Source organism: Equus przewalskii, chromosome 1 (assembly GCF_037783145.1).
Source record: "Equus przewalskii isolate Varuska chromosome 1, EquPr2, whole genome shotgun sequence".
Taxonomy (NCBI): Eukaryota; Metazoa; Chordata; class Mammalia; order Perissodactyla; family Equidae; genus Equus; species Equus przewalskii.
Window position 1 is genome coordinate 44,700,295 of NC_091831.1, and position 17,546 is coordinate 44,717,840.

At 35.4% G+C, this 17,546-nt stretch overlaps 1 protein-coding gene across 3 annotated transcripts in view; it reads right to left on the reverse strand.

The window, feature by feature from the left end:
• The window catches only part of PCDH15 (protocadherin related 15), a 954,225-nt gene that overhangs the window by 477,375 nt on the left and 459,304 nt on the right, over positions 1 to 17,546 (reverse strand). For all 3 annotated transcript variants that reach the window (XM_070611305.1, XM_070611290.1, XM_070611296.1), the window contains one exon: positions 5,216 to 5,376. In XM_070611305.1, coding sequence (XP_070467406.1) covers positions 5,216 to 5,376 — 161 coding nt within the window. The remainder of the gene's footprint in view (positions 1 to 5,215; positions 5,377 to 17,546) is intronic.

The following is a 17,546-nucleotide window of genomic DNA, read 5'->3' on the forward strand; positions in this document are numbered from 1 at the left end:
ATCATCTCAAGCATCTTTTCTGACCACTAGAAATCTACAAGAGAAAACTGGGAAAGTTTCTCTGAAATACGTGGAGACTAAACAAGACACTACTGAAAAACTGTTGGATCAATGAAGAAATCAAAGGAGAAGTTTAAAAAGGCCTGGAGACAAACGAAAATGAAAATAAAACATACCAATTCTTATGAGATGTAACAAAAGCGGTCATAAGAGGGAAATTCATAGCAATACAGGCCCATCTCAAGAAACGAGAAAAATCTCAAACGAGTAATTTTAACCTGCACCTAACAGAACTAGAATGAGAAGAACAAATACAGCACAAAGTCAGCAGAAGGAGGGAAATAACAAAAATTAGAGCAGAAATAAATGAAATAGAGACTAAAAAATTACTAGAAAGGATTAATGAAACTAAGAGTTGGTTCTCTGAGAAGATAAACAAAATTGACAAACCCTTAGCCAGACTCACCAAGAAAGAGAGAAGACTCAAAAAAATAAAATTAGAAATGAAAGAGGAGAAATTCAGATACTGTAGAAATACAAAAGATTACAAGAGAATACTATGAAAACTATAAGTCACAAATTGGACAACTTAGAAGAAACAGATAAATTCTTAGACTCATACAACTATCCAAAACTGAATCAAGAAGGAATAGAGAATCTGAATAGAACAATTACAAGTAAAGAAATTGAAATGGTAATCAAAAACTTCCCAAAAACCAAAAGTCCAGGACAAGATAGCTTCTCTCCAGAATTATAACAAACATTCAAAGAAGATTCAATACCTATCCTTCTCAAACCATTCCAGAACATTGAAGAAGACAGGGGTCAGCCCCATGGCTCATTGGTTAAGTTCACATGCTCCACTTTGGTGGTCCAGGCTTTTGCTGGTTTGGATCCTGGGCATGGATATGCACTGCTCATCAAGCCATGCTGAGGTGGCATCCCACATAGCACAACCAGAGTACTCACAACTAGAATATGCTACTATATACCAAGGGGCTTTGGGGAGAAGAATAATAAAAAAAAAGTTTGGCAACAGACGTTACTTCAGGTGCCAATCTTTAAAAACAATACGTAATTTTTTTTTAATAAAAAGAAGACAGAATGCTTCCTAACTCATTCTATGTGACCAACATTACCCTGATACCAAACCAGACAAGGACAACACAAACAAGGAAAATTAAAAGCCAATAACACGGATGAACATAGATGCAAAAATTCTCAACAAAATATTGGCTAATCGAATATAGCAATACATTAAAAGGACCATACACCATGATCAACTTGGATTTATACCAGGGATGCAGGGATGGCTCACCATAAACAAATCAATCAATGTTATATACCACATTAACAAAACGAGGAATAAGAATCACATGGTCATCTCAATAGATGCAGAGCAAGCACTGGAAAAGATCCAATATCCATTTATGATGAAAATTTTCAATAAAATGGATATAGAAGGAAAGTACCTCAACATAATAAAGACCATACATGACAAACCCACAGCCAACATTATGCTTAATGGTGAAAAACTGAATGCCATCTCTCTGAGAATGGGAACAAGACAAGGATTCCCACTCTCACCACTCTTATTCAACATAGTACTGTAGGATTTGGCCAGAGAAATTAGGCAAGAAAAAGTAATAAAAGGGATACAAATTGGAAAGGGATAAGTGAAACTTTCACTATTTGCAGATGACATGATTCTTTTATGGAAAACTCTAAAGAATCCATAAGAAAACTAGTAGAAATAATCAACAATTACAGCAAACATGCAGGGTACAAAATCAACTTACAGAAATCAGTTCCATTTCTGTACACTAACTAGCAGAAAGAAAAATGAAGAATAAAATCCCATTTATAGCCACAACAAAAAGAAAAAAATGTTTAGGAATAAACTTAATCAAAGAGGTGAATGACTTATACACTGAAAACTGTAAAACATATCAAAAGTGATTGAAAAAGACAAAGAAATGCAAAGATATTCCTTGGTTATGGGTTGGAAGAATCAACATAGTTAAAATGTCCATATTACCTAAAGCAATCTACAGATTCAATGCAATCCCAATCAGAAGTCCAATGATATTCTTCATGGAAACAGAATAAAGAATCATAAAATTTATATGGAACAACAAAAGACTCCAAAGAGCCAAAGCAATCCTCAGAAAAAAGAACAAAGCCAGAGGCATCACAATCCCTGACTTCAAAATATACTACAAAGCTATAGTAATCAAAACAGCATGGTACTGGCACAAAAACAGACACACAGATCAATGGAACAGAATCGAAAGCCCAGAAATAAAATCACACATCCAAGGACAGTTAATCTCCAACAAAGGGGCCAAGAACATAGAATGGAGAAAGGAAAGTTTCTTCAATAAATGGTGTTGGGACAACGGGACAGCCACATGCAAAAGAATGAAAGTAGACCATTCACTTGCACCATACATAAAAATTAACTCAAAATGGATTAAAGACTTGAATGTAATACCTGAAACCATAAAACTCCTGGAAGAAAATATAGGCAGTATACTACTCGACATTGGTCTTAGCAGCATCTTTTCAAATACCATGCCTACTTGGGCAAAGAAAACAGAAGAAAAAATTAGCAAATGGGACTACATCAGACTTAAAAACTTCTGCAAAACAAAGGAAACCATGAACAAAATGAAAAGATAACCCACCAATTGGGAGAAAATACTTGCAAATCACTTATCTGACAAGCAGTTGATCTCTAAAATATGTAAGGAACTCATACAATTCAACAACAACCAAACAAACAACCTAATCAAAAAATGTGCAGAGGATATGAACAGACGTTATTCCAAAGAAGACATACAGATGGCCAACAGACACATGAAATGATGTTCAACATCACTAATTATTAGGGAACTGCAAATCAAAACTACAGTGAGATATCACCCTACACCGGTCAGAATGGCTATAATTACCAAGACAAGAAACAACAAATGCCAGAGAGGATGTGGAGAAAAGGGAACCCTCATGCATTGCTGGTGGGAGTGCAAACTGATGCAGCCACTATGGAAAACAGGATGGAGATTCCTCCAAAAATTAAGAATAGAATTACCATGCAATCCAGGTATTACACTGCTAGATTAGTTGTAATTTTATTTATCCAAAGAACTTGAAATTAATGATGCAAAGAGATTTATGCACCCTTATGTTCATTGCAGCATTATTCTTAATAGTCAAGATGTGGAAGTAACCCACATGCCCTTCTATGGATGGATGGATAAAGAAAATGTGGTATGTATATATATATATATACATATATAACACACACACACACAATGGAACACTACTGAGCTAAAATAAAGGAGAAAATTATCCCATTTGTGACAACATGAATGGAACTTAAGGGTATGATGTTAAGCGAAATAAGCGAGACAGAGAAAGCCAAATACTGCATGATTTCACTCATATGTGGAAGATAACAAATACATAGATAAAGAGAGCAGATTAGTGGTTATTAGAGGGGGAGGGAGTTTGGGGGTGGGTGAAAGGGGTAAAAGGGTGCACATGCATGGTGATGGACAAACGTTAGACTACTAGCGATGAGCATAATGAAGTCTATTCAGAAACTGATAAATAATAATGTACACCCTAAATTGCACAACGTTATAAATCATTATGATCTCAATAAAATTACTGGAAAAAAAATTTCCAAAAAGAAAATAATTTATCATTAAACCAGTAAATTATTGCAATCAGCTATAGGTGCTTTTGAAAAAAAAGGAAAAGAATATAAAATGGCAGTGGTCTAAAATAGATAAATATTCTATAATTGTTCTCCTAACATGTTACATTATAAAATTCATAGGACTTGGATATGAATGTCTCTAATTAAGACCAGTAAAGGATGTCTGTGAGTAATGCAGCTGGGGGGAACTCCTGCAGCTTGCCATTTGTGCCGTTATCCAGATGACTTTCATAAAAGTAAGACTTAAGATAAATTCTAAGATAACAACTGTTCTTATTCGATTTTATACCTTCTTAGTCACCCAGTCAAAACTGTAAACTGGGGTATAAAGAAAGTTGCTGTGAGAAAAGGACATAGTGAGTGGGGAGCAGTGGTGGGGATGAGGCCCCATCAGGATGACTTTTTTCCCCTACTTTGAGCCCAACAGTCCCATTCCTATTCTCCACTGCTACCACATTTCACATCTGCCACCACTACTCAGTCAGCTGAATTATGGGCCTCCCCAAGTGCACAAAGACACCTATGCTGGTGGGAGAGTCCTAGGTACTCCCCACTACACCACAAAACTCATAAAGACTCTGAACTTTAGATGTGAAATAGATTAGGAATCATCTACTCCACACCATGCTGTAAAGTGGATCATAAATCCTCAGCGACGTAGTGAGACGATTCAGGTTCACTAAGGTGAATATCTGCCATTTGGATTTCATAAAGTGGAAATTTGGGAGTAGGCATGTTTAGATGCACTCCTTAGTTTTCCCAAGGTCCTGCACAATTACTGGTTATAACCCTACCTCCCCGCCTTCTCCCCTCCCACACTCTTCTGTGCACTCAAGACTGCAATGCAAATAAGTGAGATTAAAGTTGCTTTAGAGAGCTGCTTAAATCTACACAAGTTTTTCAACCTTTCAGAAATAAGACATTCGATGACTTTGGTAACTTAACTGTTATTAATAACTAAACAGGTTATGCTGCCTGAGAACAATAGGACTGGGACATTGCCAGGAAACTGTGCTCACTTTCTTTTAATTTTTTTACAGCTCTGTGAGCACATTGCTACAAACTCATCTCTCCACCAATGCTTACTGCTTGTAAGAGCAGCTGCCTGTTAGTATTCCACCCAAGTCTGTCCTGGAGCCAACACCTAGTTGTACTCTCCAACTTTTTCATGGATTATCGCCATCTTTATCCTGCTTTTCCAAGGTTACCACGCCTTCATTCTGATCACTCTTTTCTCTCCTTGTTCAGAAATCTGACAAGCTTCCAGAATGTCAGAAGCAAAATACAGTGGTTCTCTCAGACACAGATGGTCCCTTGCTTTCCTATTCTTCTTTCAAGGAGTTAAAAAAAAATGTTTTTGTTAATGAACACAGAATATAAACCCAAATTATATATAAAGAAAATTTGATGTTCTATCAACAAACATATGCAGATATTTAAATTATAACAAAGCTGTAATACAGGGGCAAAGAAAAAAAAAATATCACTAACATCTCTATCCAGAACTCTGCCCGTGCTGTTCAGGAAAAGCATCTGTTTAACAGGATCCAGCAACACCCAGTAATCCACGTTGTCCTTTAAAGAGAGTTCTATGGTTGGGTCTGGTCCTCCAGCAGTCCCTTTGATCAGCATGTTATCCACCAGAATCGTACCTGCAAACCAAAGAATGTTATTTGAAAATACATTCTACTTGAATGCATCCTTTACAAAGACCATATGCTTAAACCCCGGCTGACTTGCAAATCTGTTCTTAAAGCAGAGAATATTCAACTTTATATCTGGCATAATATAGAAAATGGCCTGTTTGAAAAAGGCATAAATACCTTTATTATGCTATTTATAAATGATAATTTGGGGAGATGAAGGTGGGAGGTAGAGAGTCAAACACTTGGTGAGTTTCATCATCTATTTCTTGTTTCCCTTTATCAACATGAATCTGTTCCTCTCTCTGTGCATCACTTCTCATAGGAGTTATCACTGAATTCTATCCTGAACAAAAGGAAATGCTTGTAATAACAGAGGCTGATACTTCAATTCACCCAGCAAGACTTCTGATATGAAAGCAGATATCTTGGAAAAAAAGAGAAAGGAAGAAAAAAGAAGAGATACAGAAGCAGCCGAGTCTCCCATGGTGAGAACTGTTTCTTTTTCTTTTATCTTTGGGCAAATCCATAAAACATAAATCTTAATGTGAAAGACAAAACTCGTGTGCAGACACACAATAGAAGCCATTCTTTAAGACAAGTCTGCGGTACTCGACTAGAATAACACACTATTCCAATGTAACATTTCAATGCTTGCTTTTTTTATTTATTTTTTCAGCAGGCTGAATTGTAGACATTTGTTGAGTAAGAGTTGAAAGAGAATACATCTTTAATCTTTCCTACTGTTAAAGATTCCATGAACTTTTGCAAGTTGAATGCAAACGCATCTGATACAATTCAAATCCCATTTTTCCCCCATACATCACTGCTCGCTTTGCCAACAATAATGCACTATAGCTTAGGGCAATCATTTTCAGCTGATCTATTTTATTAAACTTATGGCGCATAGAAGAGCTGTGGCTATGCAAACAAAAATGTACCCTCCTGAGGACATTAGAATAAATGGCATATATTTAAAGGACTCATTGCGCTAAGATAGCATATAAGAATATATAGATAATCCATAAATATGAATCTAGCCTGAAGAATAATAATGTAAAGTGTATCTGCTCATTTTCTTAAGGCATGGAGTTCGATAAATGTTATATCATTGTGTAATTACAAATAAAAGGGGGGTCTCTTTGGAAGATTTTTTCAGCACAATAATAATAATAATAAGGAAATAATATTTATTTATCATATTATTACTAATGAGCTTTATCTGCCTAGAGAATCTTGGAAAGATTCTTTTGTAACAATAAATCTAAATAATGTTTATACACAAACATTCTCCTACAAATGTGCTTTTCTAAATGGTAGATTTTCTTCTACTTTTTCACATAGTGCATATATATGTAAATATTGAGTGAAACTGACCTATTTTTTAGTGAAATGGTAAATAGTTAACCTACAGATAATACGTCTAAAGTACAGCTCAGACAATGATGGCATTTTCTGACCTACTAATATTTTCAAGGCCCAAGTACACACATGTTTACAATTACTTCACATACTAACCTTTGAAAAATTGTTTTGTCTGTATTTCAATACGTAATTAAGAAAGTAAATGGGATTCTATTTTCTGATCAAGAAAAAAATAAAGAAATGTGCAAGGATAGGTCAACTAACATTAACATTTATGCCTTGACTCATGTTGTATAACAGCAGGTCTTTCTATAGTATATGTACACACCACACAGGCACATGAAGGGAAGTGGCCATGAGCTCTCCTTTATGATGCAAATGGATTATAATCAGAGAAAGTCGTAATAGTTATTTTAACCACTATTAAAGCAGTGAAACTAAAACACTGTCTGGATTTACATTTTATTTAATGATTTGTTTCATTTTCATGGAGAAGATCTGAATACGTTTATCTTGCTCTCTCCTCACCCCTGTGTTCTTCAGTCACTGAAACTCAGCAGTGTTTCTAGCATTAGTGTGCTGAGAAAGAAAGAACTTTGCTTTTCTTTCAGCAGAATACTCCATTCACATTGCCAAATCTCTCTCCAGATTTTCATATGACATGTTACTTTAGACCATAAGTTTGGAGGAGAGAGAGAAGAGAGCACAGCTAAGAGACATATGATGTAAAGGGTAATATTTTTCAAAAAAAAAAAACTTTTTTAACATAGGTGTTCACTCTGGCTTGCTTCGACAACCCTGTCCTCCACCCTTCTCCCAGAATAATAATTGCCTTCCAAGCTGAGGCTAACTTTGAGCCAGGCGCACTTCTCTGCTCTCTACCCCAGCAGTGGGGACTGTATTTTCCCACAAGTTCAAGGATTTCCAGATCTGGGCAGCTGGTGTTCTGAGACAATGCCGGTAAGCAGCTGTCCAGCAGAATGTCTGGGCATACTGGGACAGTGTGATCCCTTTGCTTCCTGTCTTCTTATGAATTCTTCCCTTTTCTCCAGTAAAACCTCTTGTTTAATCTCTTCCATGTGATGTGTAAAATCCATTCCCATCCCGGACTCCATTTTAAAAGTAAAGACACAGATACATATAAAATAAAAGGATTGGATACACTACGCAACACTAACAAGAAAGCCAGATGGCTCTGTTATTGCCAGAGAGTATACCAGAACAAGGACTATTATTAGAGGTTAAGAGACATGTTTCATGAAAATAAAGGGGTCAGTTCATCAATAAGTGTTAACCCTGAGGAGACCTGTCTTGAAGAATCGGTGGTACCCAAGATGGGATTTCCCTTGCATGAAAATTTCCTTTCATCATGATAAAAAATGCTGTAATCAGGAAAAGGAATCAAACTTAGTTTGATCCTCATATGGTAGAAATTAAAGAGAGCTAGTCCTAGAATTTACAGACTTAGACTCCAATGCTGTATCCACCATTTACCACTGCATGAAAATGGATAGATTACTTAGCGTCACTCGCCCTCAATTTCTCTGTTCTACAAAATCAGTACCACAATAGAACAGGGATTTCTACTACAACACCATACGTGTGTACCTAAAAAAAAGTTTGTGTTCTTGTATCCAGAGCACTAACAAACATAAAAACAATCACAATCACAAAAAAATACTAGCACAGTTAAATATTTAATGATATTTGCACCAAGCATCACACTCAGTCAAGCTTTTACAGCCTTAAATATTGCAGTTTGTGCTTCTTCCTTCAAGCAAAAGTATCGAGGGTCATTTGCTTCTAAATAGAAAGCTTTTTCATCAAAATTGAAAATTTGGTTCCGTATTTAGTGTTTCTCGTGAATCTATTGTTTTAATTCAGAGACATAACTTTGCAGCTCCTTCATCTGTACACACAGCTTCTCCAGATTAGTATGCTCTCAATTATAGCCACTAATGTAGACTCTACTTGCACTAAATAAAGGCGCTATAGATTTTTCAGCTTTTTTCTTAAAATCTTCTCACATAGTTAAGTCTTTTCTTTTTAGTTATGAGAAAAACTTGTCCAGAATATTTCAAAACGTAAATATACTATAAAATAACTTATGAATCAACACAATTCCCTCATTATATCAACTTCATTCCCCTACTTACCAATGTATATAAGGTAATTTGCATAAAAGAGGGGCCTGTTGGGTTACTCTGATAACTAAATGAGATAACACATGGGTAGTCCTGACTGCAGGCTCTGGTGCAGAATAAGGACTTGAAAATGCGAATTATGGCTACTGTTGTTGATGTTATTAACTCCACTTTGGAAGGGAAAGTGTTTGAAGCTAAAGCAAAATGACTTATTTTATGTCCCAAAAGTCATGACAAACCAAGTCTACTTACTGTTGGGGTCACAAAGCGAGATTGATTATGTTTGGTCAATGCATAGTTAAGGCAAGCACTCTGGAAGAATTACATGGGCTCGAAAGACTTGAATCCAAAATAATCATTCTAGGAAGTTAGAAGGTAGGGAGAGAATGCTTGCTCTAGATAAATTGTAAAGAGAAGCCCTTGTCTCCAATGGCGAGGTTTACCTACACTGCATTCCAACTGATAGGCAATCCATCCAGGCCCCATATCACTAGGGAGCGAGGCCCACTCTTTCCATTTACTACCTCAGACAACTTTGATTTTTCTCGTAGAAACTCAAATTAAATTTGATGTCAAGAAAAATATCTTATTCAACAAATTCATACAAGTAGAGATCTTTAGACTGAACACTTTTTACTCATCTCCAGCACATGTTTAGTTCTATTGGGAACTGAACACACACATACACATATACAAATACATATATGTAACTTATATGAACTAAATTTATATATGGTATAAATCATAATTGAATATTTAACGTTTTCCTGCAAAACTTATTTGCTTCTTTAAATAGGCAGTTATAACACAAATGGATTACTCTCTAAAAGTGCTGTGGAGGGGCTGGCCTGGTGGCATAGTGGTTAAGTTCGGGTTCTCTGCTTCAGTGGCCTGGGGTTCACAGATTCAGATTCTAGGCGTGGACCTACACCACTCATTAAGCCATACTGTGGTGGCGTCCCACATACAAAATGGAGGAAGATTGGCACCGATGTTAGCTCAGGGCCAATCTTCCACACCAAAATATATAAATAAATAAAATAAAAATTCTGTGGAGGTGGCAGTGGAGGGGGGGGTGGTCCATTGCTTTTCTAATTAACCTAATTCAATGAAGCTGGAACAGTAAGTTCTACAGGGAGAGAGAGAGTAATTGACTGTTTGGGTTCATTCCAAACATTAAAATAAATAAAATCATTCTCTGAACAGAATCCTATACTTGTTGCTATAAAACAATTAATTACTGAAAGGTGTATAACCAATGTGAATTGCATAAAATCTCCTGCAACAATCTTTCCCCAGTATAGGCCAACTGGAAGAACGTTCAGCTACGTTATGTAGCCAGAAGCATCCACTGCTTTCTCTTTGCATGTTATTCCTTGTAAACAAATCATAAACAAAGCTGCCAAATGTACACTATTTGCTTAAAACAATAAAAATAAAAGTGAAAATGTAGCTGATATGTAGCAGTTAAACAAGCATGACCGTTATATGGTTTTTATTGAGTAAAATCTAGATTCCAAGAATAACAGACCAACCAAAACTCTTCTCATGCTTAATTCCTCTTCTTTATTGAAACTTTCTAGGGCTTTCCTGGAAATAGTCTCTTTATTTTGATATTTCACATTTCTTGGTTTACAATTATATAATTTCAGCTAAGCATATGTTTATAATGTATCTAGATAACTACTTGGTAAACTTTTATAGGGCAGGAAATACATGTGTATCCAGCAACTTTCTAAAGAAAATACAAATTTTATTTCGGCTTTGTTTGAATGTTAGGGATATATTAACCACACGCAATATTTGCTAAAGATGGAAAATTATACCGATCAAGTCAACAGTGGGAAAACAAAAACTTACAAAAATTAAAACCATGCTGCTTTGTAAAACAATTTTGATCTTTACAATTTATACTTTATTTAACTCAAAAGAACAAACTACTACAAAATGGGCAGCTTTGTTCAAGTGTACTTCACTCACATTACTTAAGTAACAATATCTTTTATTATCTTGTGATTTTTACTTTATGTTGTATGATAGGTGATATATCAAGCATGGCATAGACATCCAAGTATAAAACGCCAGGAAGAAAAGGTCTTTTCCTGCTATTCTTAACTCTTTTTTAGAAATTGATATAAATACCTTGACATTTAGAAAAGTGCTAGTATTTGTAGTCTGTTGTGAATAAAGTATTAAGTAAATGCATGTATATTATGCTTTTTGGTATTGAAATGATGCTTATTTTGTTTATATGTCACTTATCAACTAAAAATAGAATCACAGAATTTTAGAACTAGAAGAGAACCTACCATCCCGTCATAGTATTTGTACGAGGAAAATGAAGCCAGATGTCTGGTGTCTCCACCTCTTGCTGTCCCAAGCATTGAAATGACCTGAGCAAGGTGGTATAGCTAAAAAAAGCATCTCCAAGACCAAAACCCAGGTTTCCTACTTCACACTTTAGATCTCCCTTCCCTATATCTTGCTATCACCTTGGAAATAGGCAAACAATTTTGAAAAATATGAAATGCTGAAGACCTTGTTTGTTTTGTTTTGAGTTGATGGGAAACGCATGCAAAGATCCTGTAGATGTATAAATTCATTATTTGGAATTTCATATCCTATAATTTTCTTGCAAAGATTTACAGTGTTAAAGTGGAAACAATTTGAATTAAGATATATGGAGAAGTGTACAATGGAATCATCAGTGACTTGCCCCTAGAACTAATTTTCCCAAATTACAGATATGGATACAGATATAGTCTCTGACCTTATAGCTTACCACTGATAAAAGAGAATAGATAGTTGGCATTAAGGATAGCCCAATAAAACTTCAGGTCAGACTGGGAGTATCAGTTTAAGAAGTGAAACACCGACAGAGAGTCCTTTGGAACAACTATGGTACCTTCCTTCTACTGTGGCAGAGGGAAGAATCCTGGACACAGAAGCTGGATCCTGAGCTCAGGGAAGCTGTAAAAGCTCCATGGTGGACAGATTCTTAAGGTGCCCCCATGATGCCTGCCTCCTGGTTTTGTGCCTCATGTGAGTGCCTTCCCTTCAGTGTGGGTGGGACCTGTTACTTGCTTCCAGCCAAAAGAATATGGCAAAGGTGATGAGAAGTCATATTTACATGTACATTATACGATTACATCACATAAGATTCTAGTGACTATTTTGTTGAGGTTCTTTCTCTCTCTTTCCCTTGATGGCTTTGATAAAGCAATTAGCCATGTTAGGAGATGCATGTGACAAGGAGCTGTGATGACCTTTAAGAGCTGAGGGTAGCCTCAGCCGACAGCTGCCCAGGTATAGAAGACTTCAGTCCTACAACCACAAGGAAGGGGATTTTGCCAACAGCCTGAATGAGCATGCAGGAAGATTCCTCCCTACTCAAGTCTCAGCTGAGACTGTAACCCTGACGATTCCTTGACCACAGTGCTGGGAGACTAAGTAGAGCACCTAGCAATGCTGTGCCTAAACTTCTGGCGCAAAGAAATTGTGAAAGAATGTGTGTTGTTGTAAAACACTATTAGTTTTAATATTGTTATGCAGCAACAGATAACTAATACAGCTCTAAAGCCAAAATATTCGTGTTCAAAATCTTGACCCCACTACTTACTGACTCTGTGATCTTAGGCAAGTTCCCTAGATTTCTGTGGTCAGCAATATGTGTTATTATGAAGAATAACCTAAGTAATGCATGTAAGTAAAGGCACGTAGTTACTCAATAAGTAATACTTTTCACCCCACTGCCACTGGAAGTTTATATAGATTCAAACATATAAGGGGTTATTTATTCTATTTCATTAAATTGGGAACATTAGTCACAATATTTTAAAATGTAATATCACTTTATTTTTTACAATTGAGCTAAACCAAGAAGAGAACATATATTAAAACCAACAGAAAAATATCATGCATATGCACAACAGAAAATAAAACGGGGGAGAGTAACCATTTATTCACAGTTATCACTGAGAATTTGTCATGAAGCAAAAAGCCATTTCTTCCTGGCAAAAATAAAAGTGAACAAGATAACAAGCAAGGGAGGTCATATTACCGAGGTCAAAATGTTTATGAACATTTGCTTCCTATGTCAGATGGGCTAAATGATGAAATGTAGACTTTAACTGATTACAATGTATCCAATTCTCAGGCATATGAAAACGATAAAGGTTCATACTCTCAGAATACTATAAGATTTCATTATTTTCAAACCATCAAATTGATGCAGTTGAAATAAAGAAACAGATCGTACCATATATTTTTAAAAATGATTATAGAAATATACTTTAAAAACAAGGCAGGTTCCCCCTTTCCCCCCACCGCTGGAAAGATTATAGACTCTGATCAGGTAGTTGCTGCTCACAAAATATCTCACTGGTTGAAATGAGAGAAATAAAAATCATTGAAGATACTGTTTTAAAACACATAGGAGGAACTGAGTAATTCGAAAAGATGAAAACCAAAAAGTTCTTGAAGAGACTCAACCTGTCAACCTGTCAACCTGTGGCTCCTTTAGAATCAATTAGAAACCCTGAATCCTGGAGAGTTCTTCAACTCTAACTATAAATCAAATCACTAGCAAGATAAAGATCCCAATTTTTTACCAAAACTTCAGTTGAGAATGTGAATTTGTTTTTTTTTTTTTAAGTGAACTGGCAGCTATAGGAAGTTTTCATTGTTGTTAGATGTTATTTAAGATAAAGATTAGACTAAGCTTTTAAATAGTGTTTCAATGTTTTAAAGAATTCAATTCAGTACATTTATAAGTGTGATTGATTAGATTAAAAGAGTTACTTAACCATATAGGTAAAAAAGTCTGTTGGCTATGTTTGTCTATTCCTTTAGATGTTTGAAGAGTTTATATCAAACCTATAAATGTAATTTAAAATGTCACAGGAGTTCAATTATTAAAGACTGCACATAAAATTAATAGTGTAGAGGAATTAAGTTTATTAAACTTATGAACTAATAGAACATTAATCAAAAAATAAATGAAGGTGTTTTTTCTTTTTATTTTACCAGTTTCCTACATTTATTACAGAAATAATATGATTTATAAGTTAAATTTACAGTCAAATATGATTTTGATTTTAAGTGTACCACTTAAATAAATTTTAGTTTAAAACCAAGCAATTTTTCATGCACAACACTCAAAGTGTTAAAAAATAAATAAACAAAAGCACCTCATTTAATGAAAGACCACAGAAAAAGTTACAAAAGAGAAAGGAGATGGTAAAAAGAAATGGGAGAAAAATTAATGGTAATAATGAAACAATGAACATATCTTCCAACAGCTTCACTTATTTTTTTATATTTTCTGAGTTTCCAGTTGATTCAAGAGGGATTTACTATATTCTAAGCAGCAAGGTAGATTTCATTGTCTTCTGTCATTTCTAACTTCAGATTTAGTTTTCAATAAGTTTTTAAAATATTACACTGTGTGTAGACCAATTCTTACAATAGCAATGCGGCTTTCCAATACCTCTGGGAGAATTCTGAGTGGTCATAACTAGAGTTAAATCTGTTTTCTCACCTCTAAAATTATTCAAAGAAACATGCCATAAACAATAAGGCAAAGTTCTTTAAAGAGAAATTGGAGTAAAAAATAAAACATGAGGATCTTATGACTCTACTAGGTAACAATTAGAAAGATATCACAGAAAAATATTTTGTTTCAACAGGTAGTTTTCCCCTGGAAGCAATTAATTAAATGGAGGGCATATTAACACTTTATGTGAGCAAGCAGTTTACTTTTGTATATAAAAGCAGACGTGTATTAAGACAATAAATTCTGTCATTTTTTTAATCAAAATGTCTCTGCACCAGAAAAGTAAATAAGCTTCAATTTGATTATTAAAGAGCCACAAATGCACTCAAATGTTAAGTTTTCTAAAAAAGATTACTTCTTTAAAGTATTTTCCTTGACATTATATTAAATAACAGATTGAAAAAAAAAAAACTCTAACAGGTATAGGAAGATAGGCCCATCATACGAAAAGCTGATTCAGCTAAGCAAATTTAATTTATATGCTTTATGACTACTAATGAAATAAATTTTCTAACTCTTATCCCTTTTCCATACTATAGGCAGTTTTCATTTTTAAAAAATCAAATAAATCAAACTAAATCAAGCAAGCTTCTCTCAGATATTTTTAAAAGTTTTTTTTTTTTTTAATCTGGTTAGTCTCTATGATGAACATCAAGGAAAAGCATTTTACGTACTGAAGAAGCTATTTTAAAGTCCCAGAATCTGTATTACCCTATCACTTTCTTATTTAAGTGAAAGTTTTTCAACTTGAATTGAGCCTATCTTAAGCAGAGATCCACTTGAAAGTGTCCACTTTCTACATTTGGCTTATTAGCACTATAAATAAAATTAAAAGCTGTATAAGCTGAACTAAGACTACAAAAAAAACCCTATAATTTTGCATTTGTATCTCTTAATAATCTAATATTAATTAATACCCAAGAGACTACTAATAGTCTTTCCTGCAAAGCTGTACTTCAATTAAAAGACAGAAGTGCTGAAGGCAGGTAATGCAAAATCCATACAGAACAATGTGTTGTCCTCTCCATGATAAAAGAGGATCTGTGTCACTGGACAGCGACCCTGGTTCCCCTGGGGAATGACACCATATTAGTGACTCAGATTTGGCCTGTGTTGCAGGCAGCCAGAGCAGCCTTAGTGAGAACACCTTGTTGAGCCAATTATTAATCCCATTCCTATTATTATGGCCACTTTGTACATAGAGTCATTTCTTTATTCCTATTGAGATCAGAAAACCAAATTCCCTTACAACATCTTCAGTGTCATCCCTAATCTACAGAGAACAGTACGTAGAGCTCTTCAAGGAAAATGGATACTCCCTTTATTAATACATTTGCTAAACCTTGTTGCCATGGATGTCCTCTGGGAACCCTTGAAGGGCTTGGATAAAGTGTGGCTTATCAGATTATTCATAAAAATAAATCCATTTCACTTTTCCATCACCCTGAGCCTTTATTCTCCTTCTCTAAAGTAGTGCTTCTCAATTTTAATATGCATACGAATCTTCTAGGGATCTTTGTTAGAATTACAAATTCTGGTTTAGCAGATATATTTAGTATTTATAATAGATGTATTCTTGTTGATGCTAAGGTTGCTTGCCTGCACAACCCACCTTAAGTAACTAAAGTTTATCACAATGACTCTCAAAGTGTGGTCCCCAGGCAGGGTATCAGCTTTATATGGGAACTTTTTTCCTTATTTGTGTCTCCACTCCAGACTACCAAATTACAAACTTGGAGGGTGGCATTTAGGAATATGTGTTTTAACAAGCCACCCATGTAATTCTGATGCTTGCTAATGTTAGAGACCTTCTGTTTTATAATATGCTGGGAAAGTTTAAATATTTCGGCCTTGTTACGTGTAAACTGCCATTGAGACCCGGCTTCAATTAGCCAATCTAGCAGGCTATTAACACCACTTTTCAGAGTGCCAGCCAACACATTACACCATGAATCCAAGGTGAGTGAACTCCTGAAAAAGAAGTCAGCCTAAGCAAGAATTATATTTCATTTTCCCTTGTCTAACATTGTTAGAATTCACTCTCATACATGCCCTCTGGCCCCTGTCAATAGAGTTTGACAATGTCTTACACCTATTTTGGTGTATAGGCTATGTTGTTTTGAAGCTGGTCTTATTTTTCTGTTTGAGCTGTCTGAAACTAACTTTTCTTATGAACCTAAAGGCAGCGAGTGATGCTAGGTGTGGCTCCTGAGAAGCATCATCATTAGCTTTTGAGACAACTATGCAAGGACAGTCAGTGTAAGGCTATTAAGTAGAAGAGGGCTGATTCCTTGGGGACTAGAGAAAGAGGGATGGTTTACCCTCGCTGACCAAAGAGCTTCATGGAATTTAGAGGTTCAATGTTCTGGGCCTCATCATTTTCCCATCTTGTGTCTCAACATCTCTCTTACTCCCATGCAGTGCCATATTGTTAGCTTAAGAGACCAGAAAGTGTTGAAAACTGAGGTGGCCTTGCATCTCTGAAAGACTTAAAATTACAAAAATGATATAAGCCTTCTTCAATGCTGCCATTGAGAATTTCTGGTTTTCCACATGTAGTTTTACTGTATTTCATAGCTGTTAATTTGACATTTTCCCTATGACTATTTTCTGGAGTTGTCCGGAGAAACCAAATGTAATCATAATTATTACTGTTGCCATGGTGATTAAACGATTCAGCCACTTCCTTGCCCAAACTCTACACCTGCACTTCATTTCATGCTACTACACATGCTAATTTGAATAATCGTCATGCCATGCTTGGCATGGATTAGCCATATGCCATTTGGCTCTCCCAACCCCCAGAAATGGGCATAATCCCTTACTTCTCAAATATATGCACAATCCAATCCGATAATTTCATTCTGAATTTCCTTTTTCTTGGGAACAATTCAAGTACCAATTACTGTATTAGTTGATGTACCGGCAGGAAAAAGTCATCACCTTCAAATGAGGCCAGTCTAATGTGGATTTAGTAAATGGATACATGATAGAGGTGTGGACAGGGTATAAGGAAACAAAAAAGGGTAATGTCATATACCGAAACAACAAGAAATCCAGAAGGTAAAACTTACCAGAAAAAAAAAAAAATACAGAATCCAAAAGGAGAACATAAG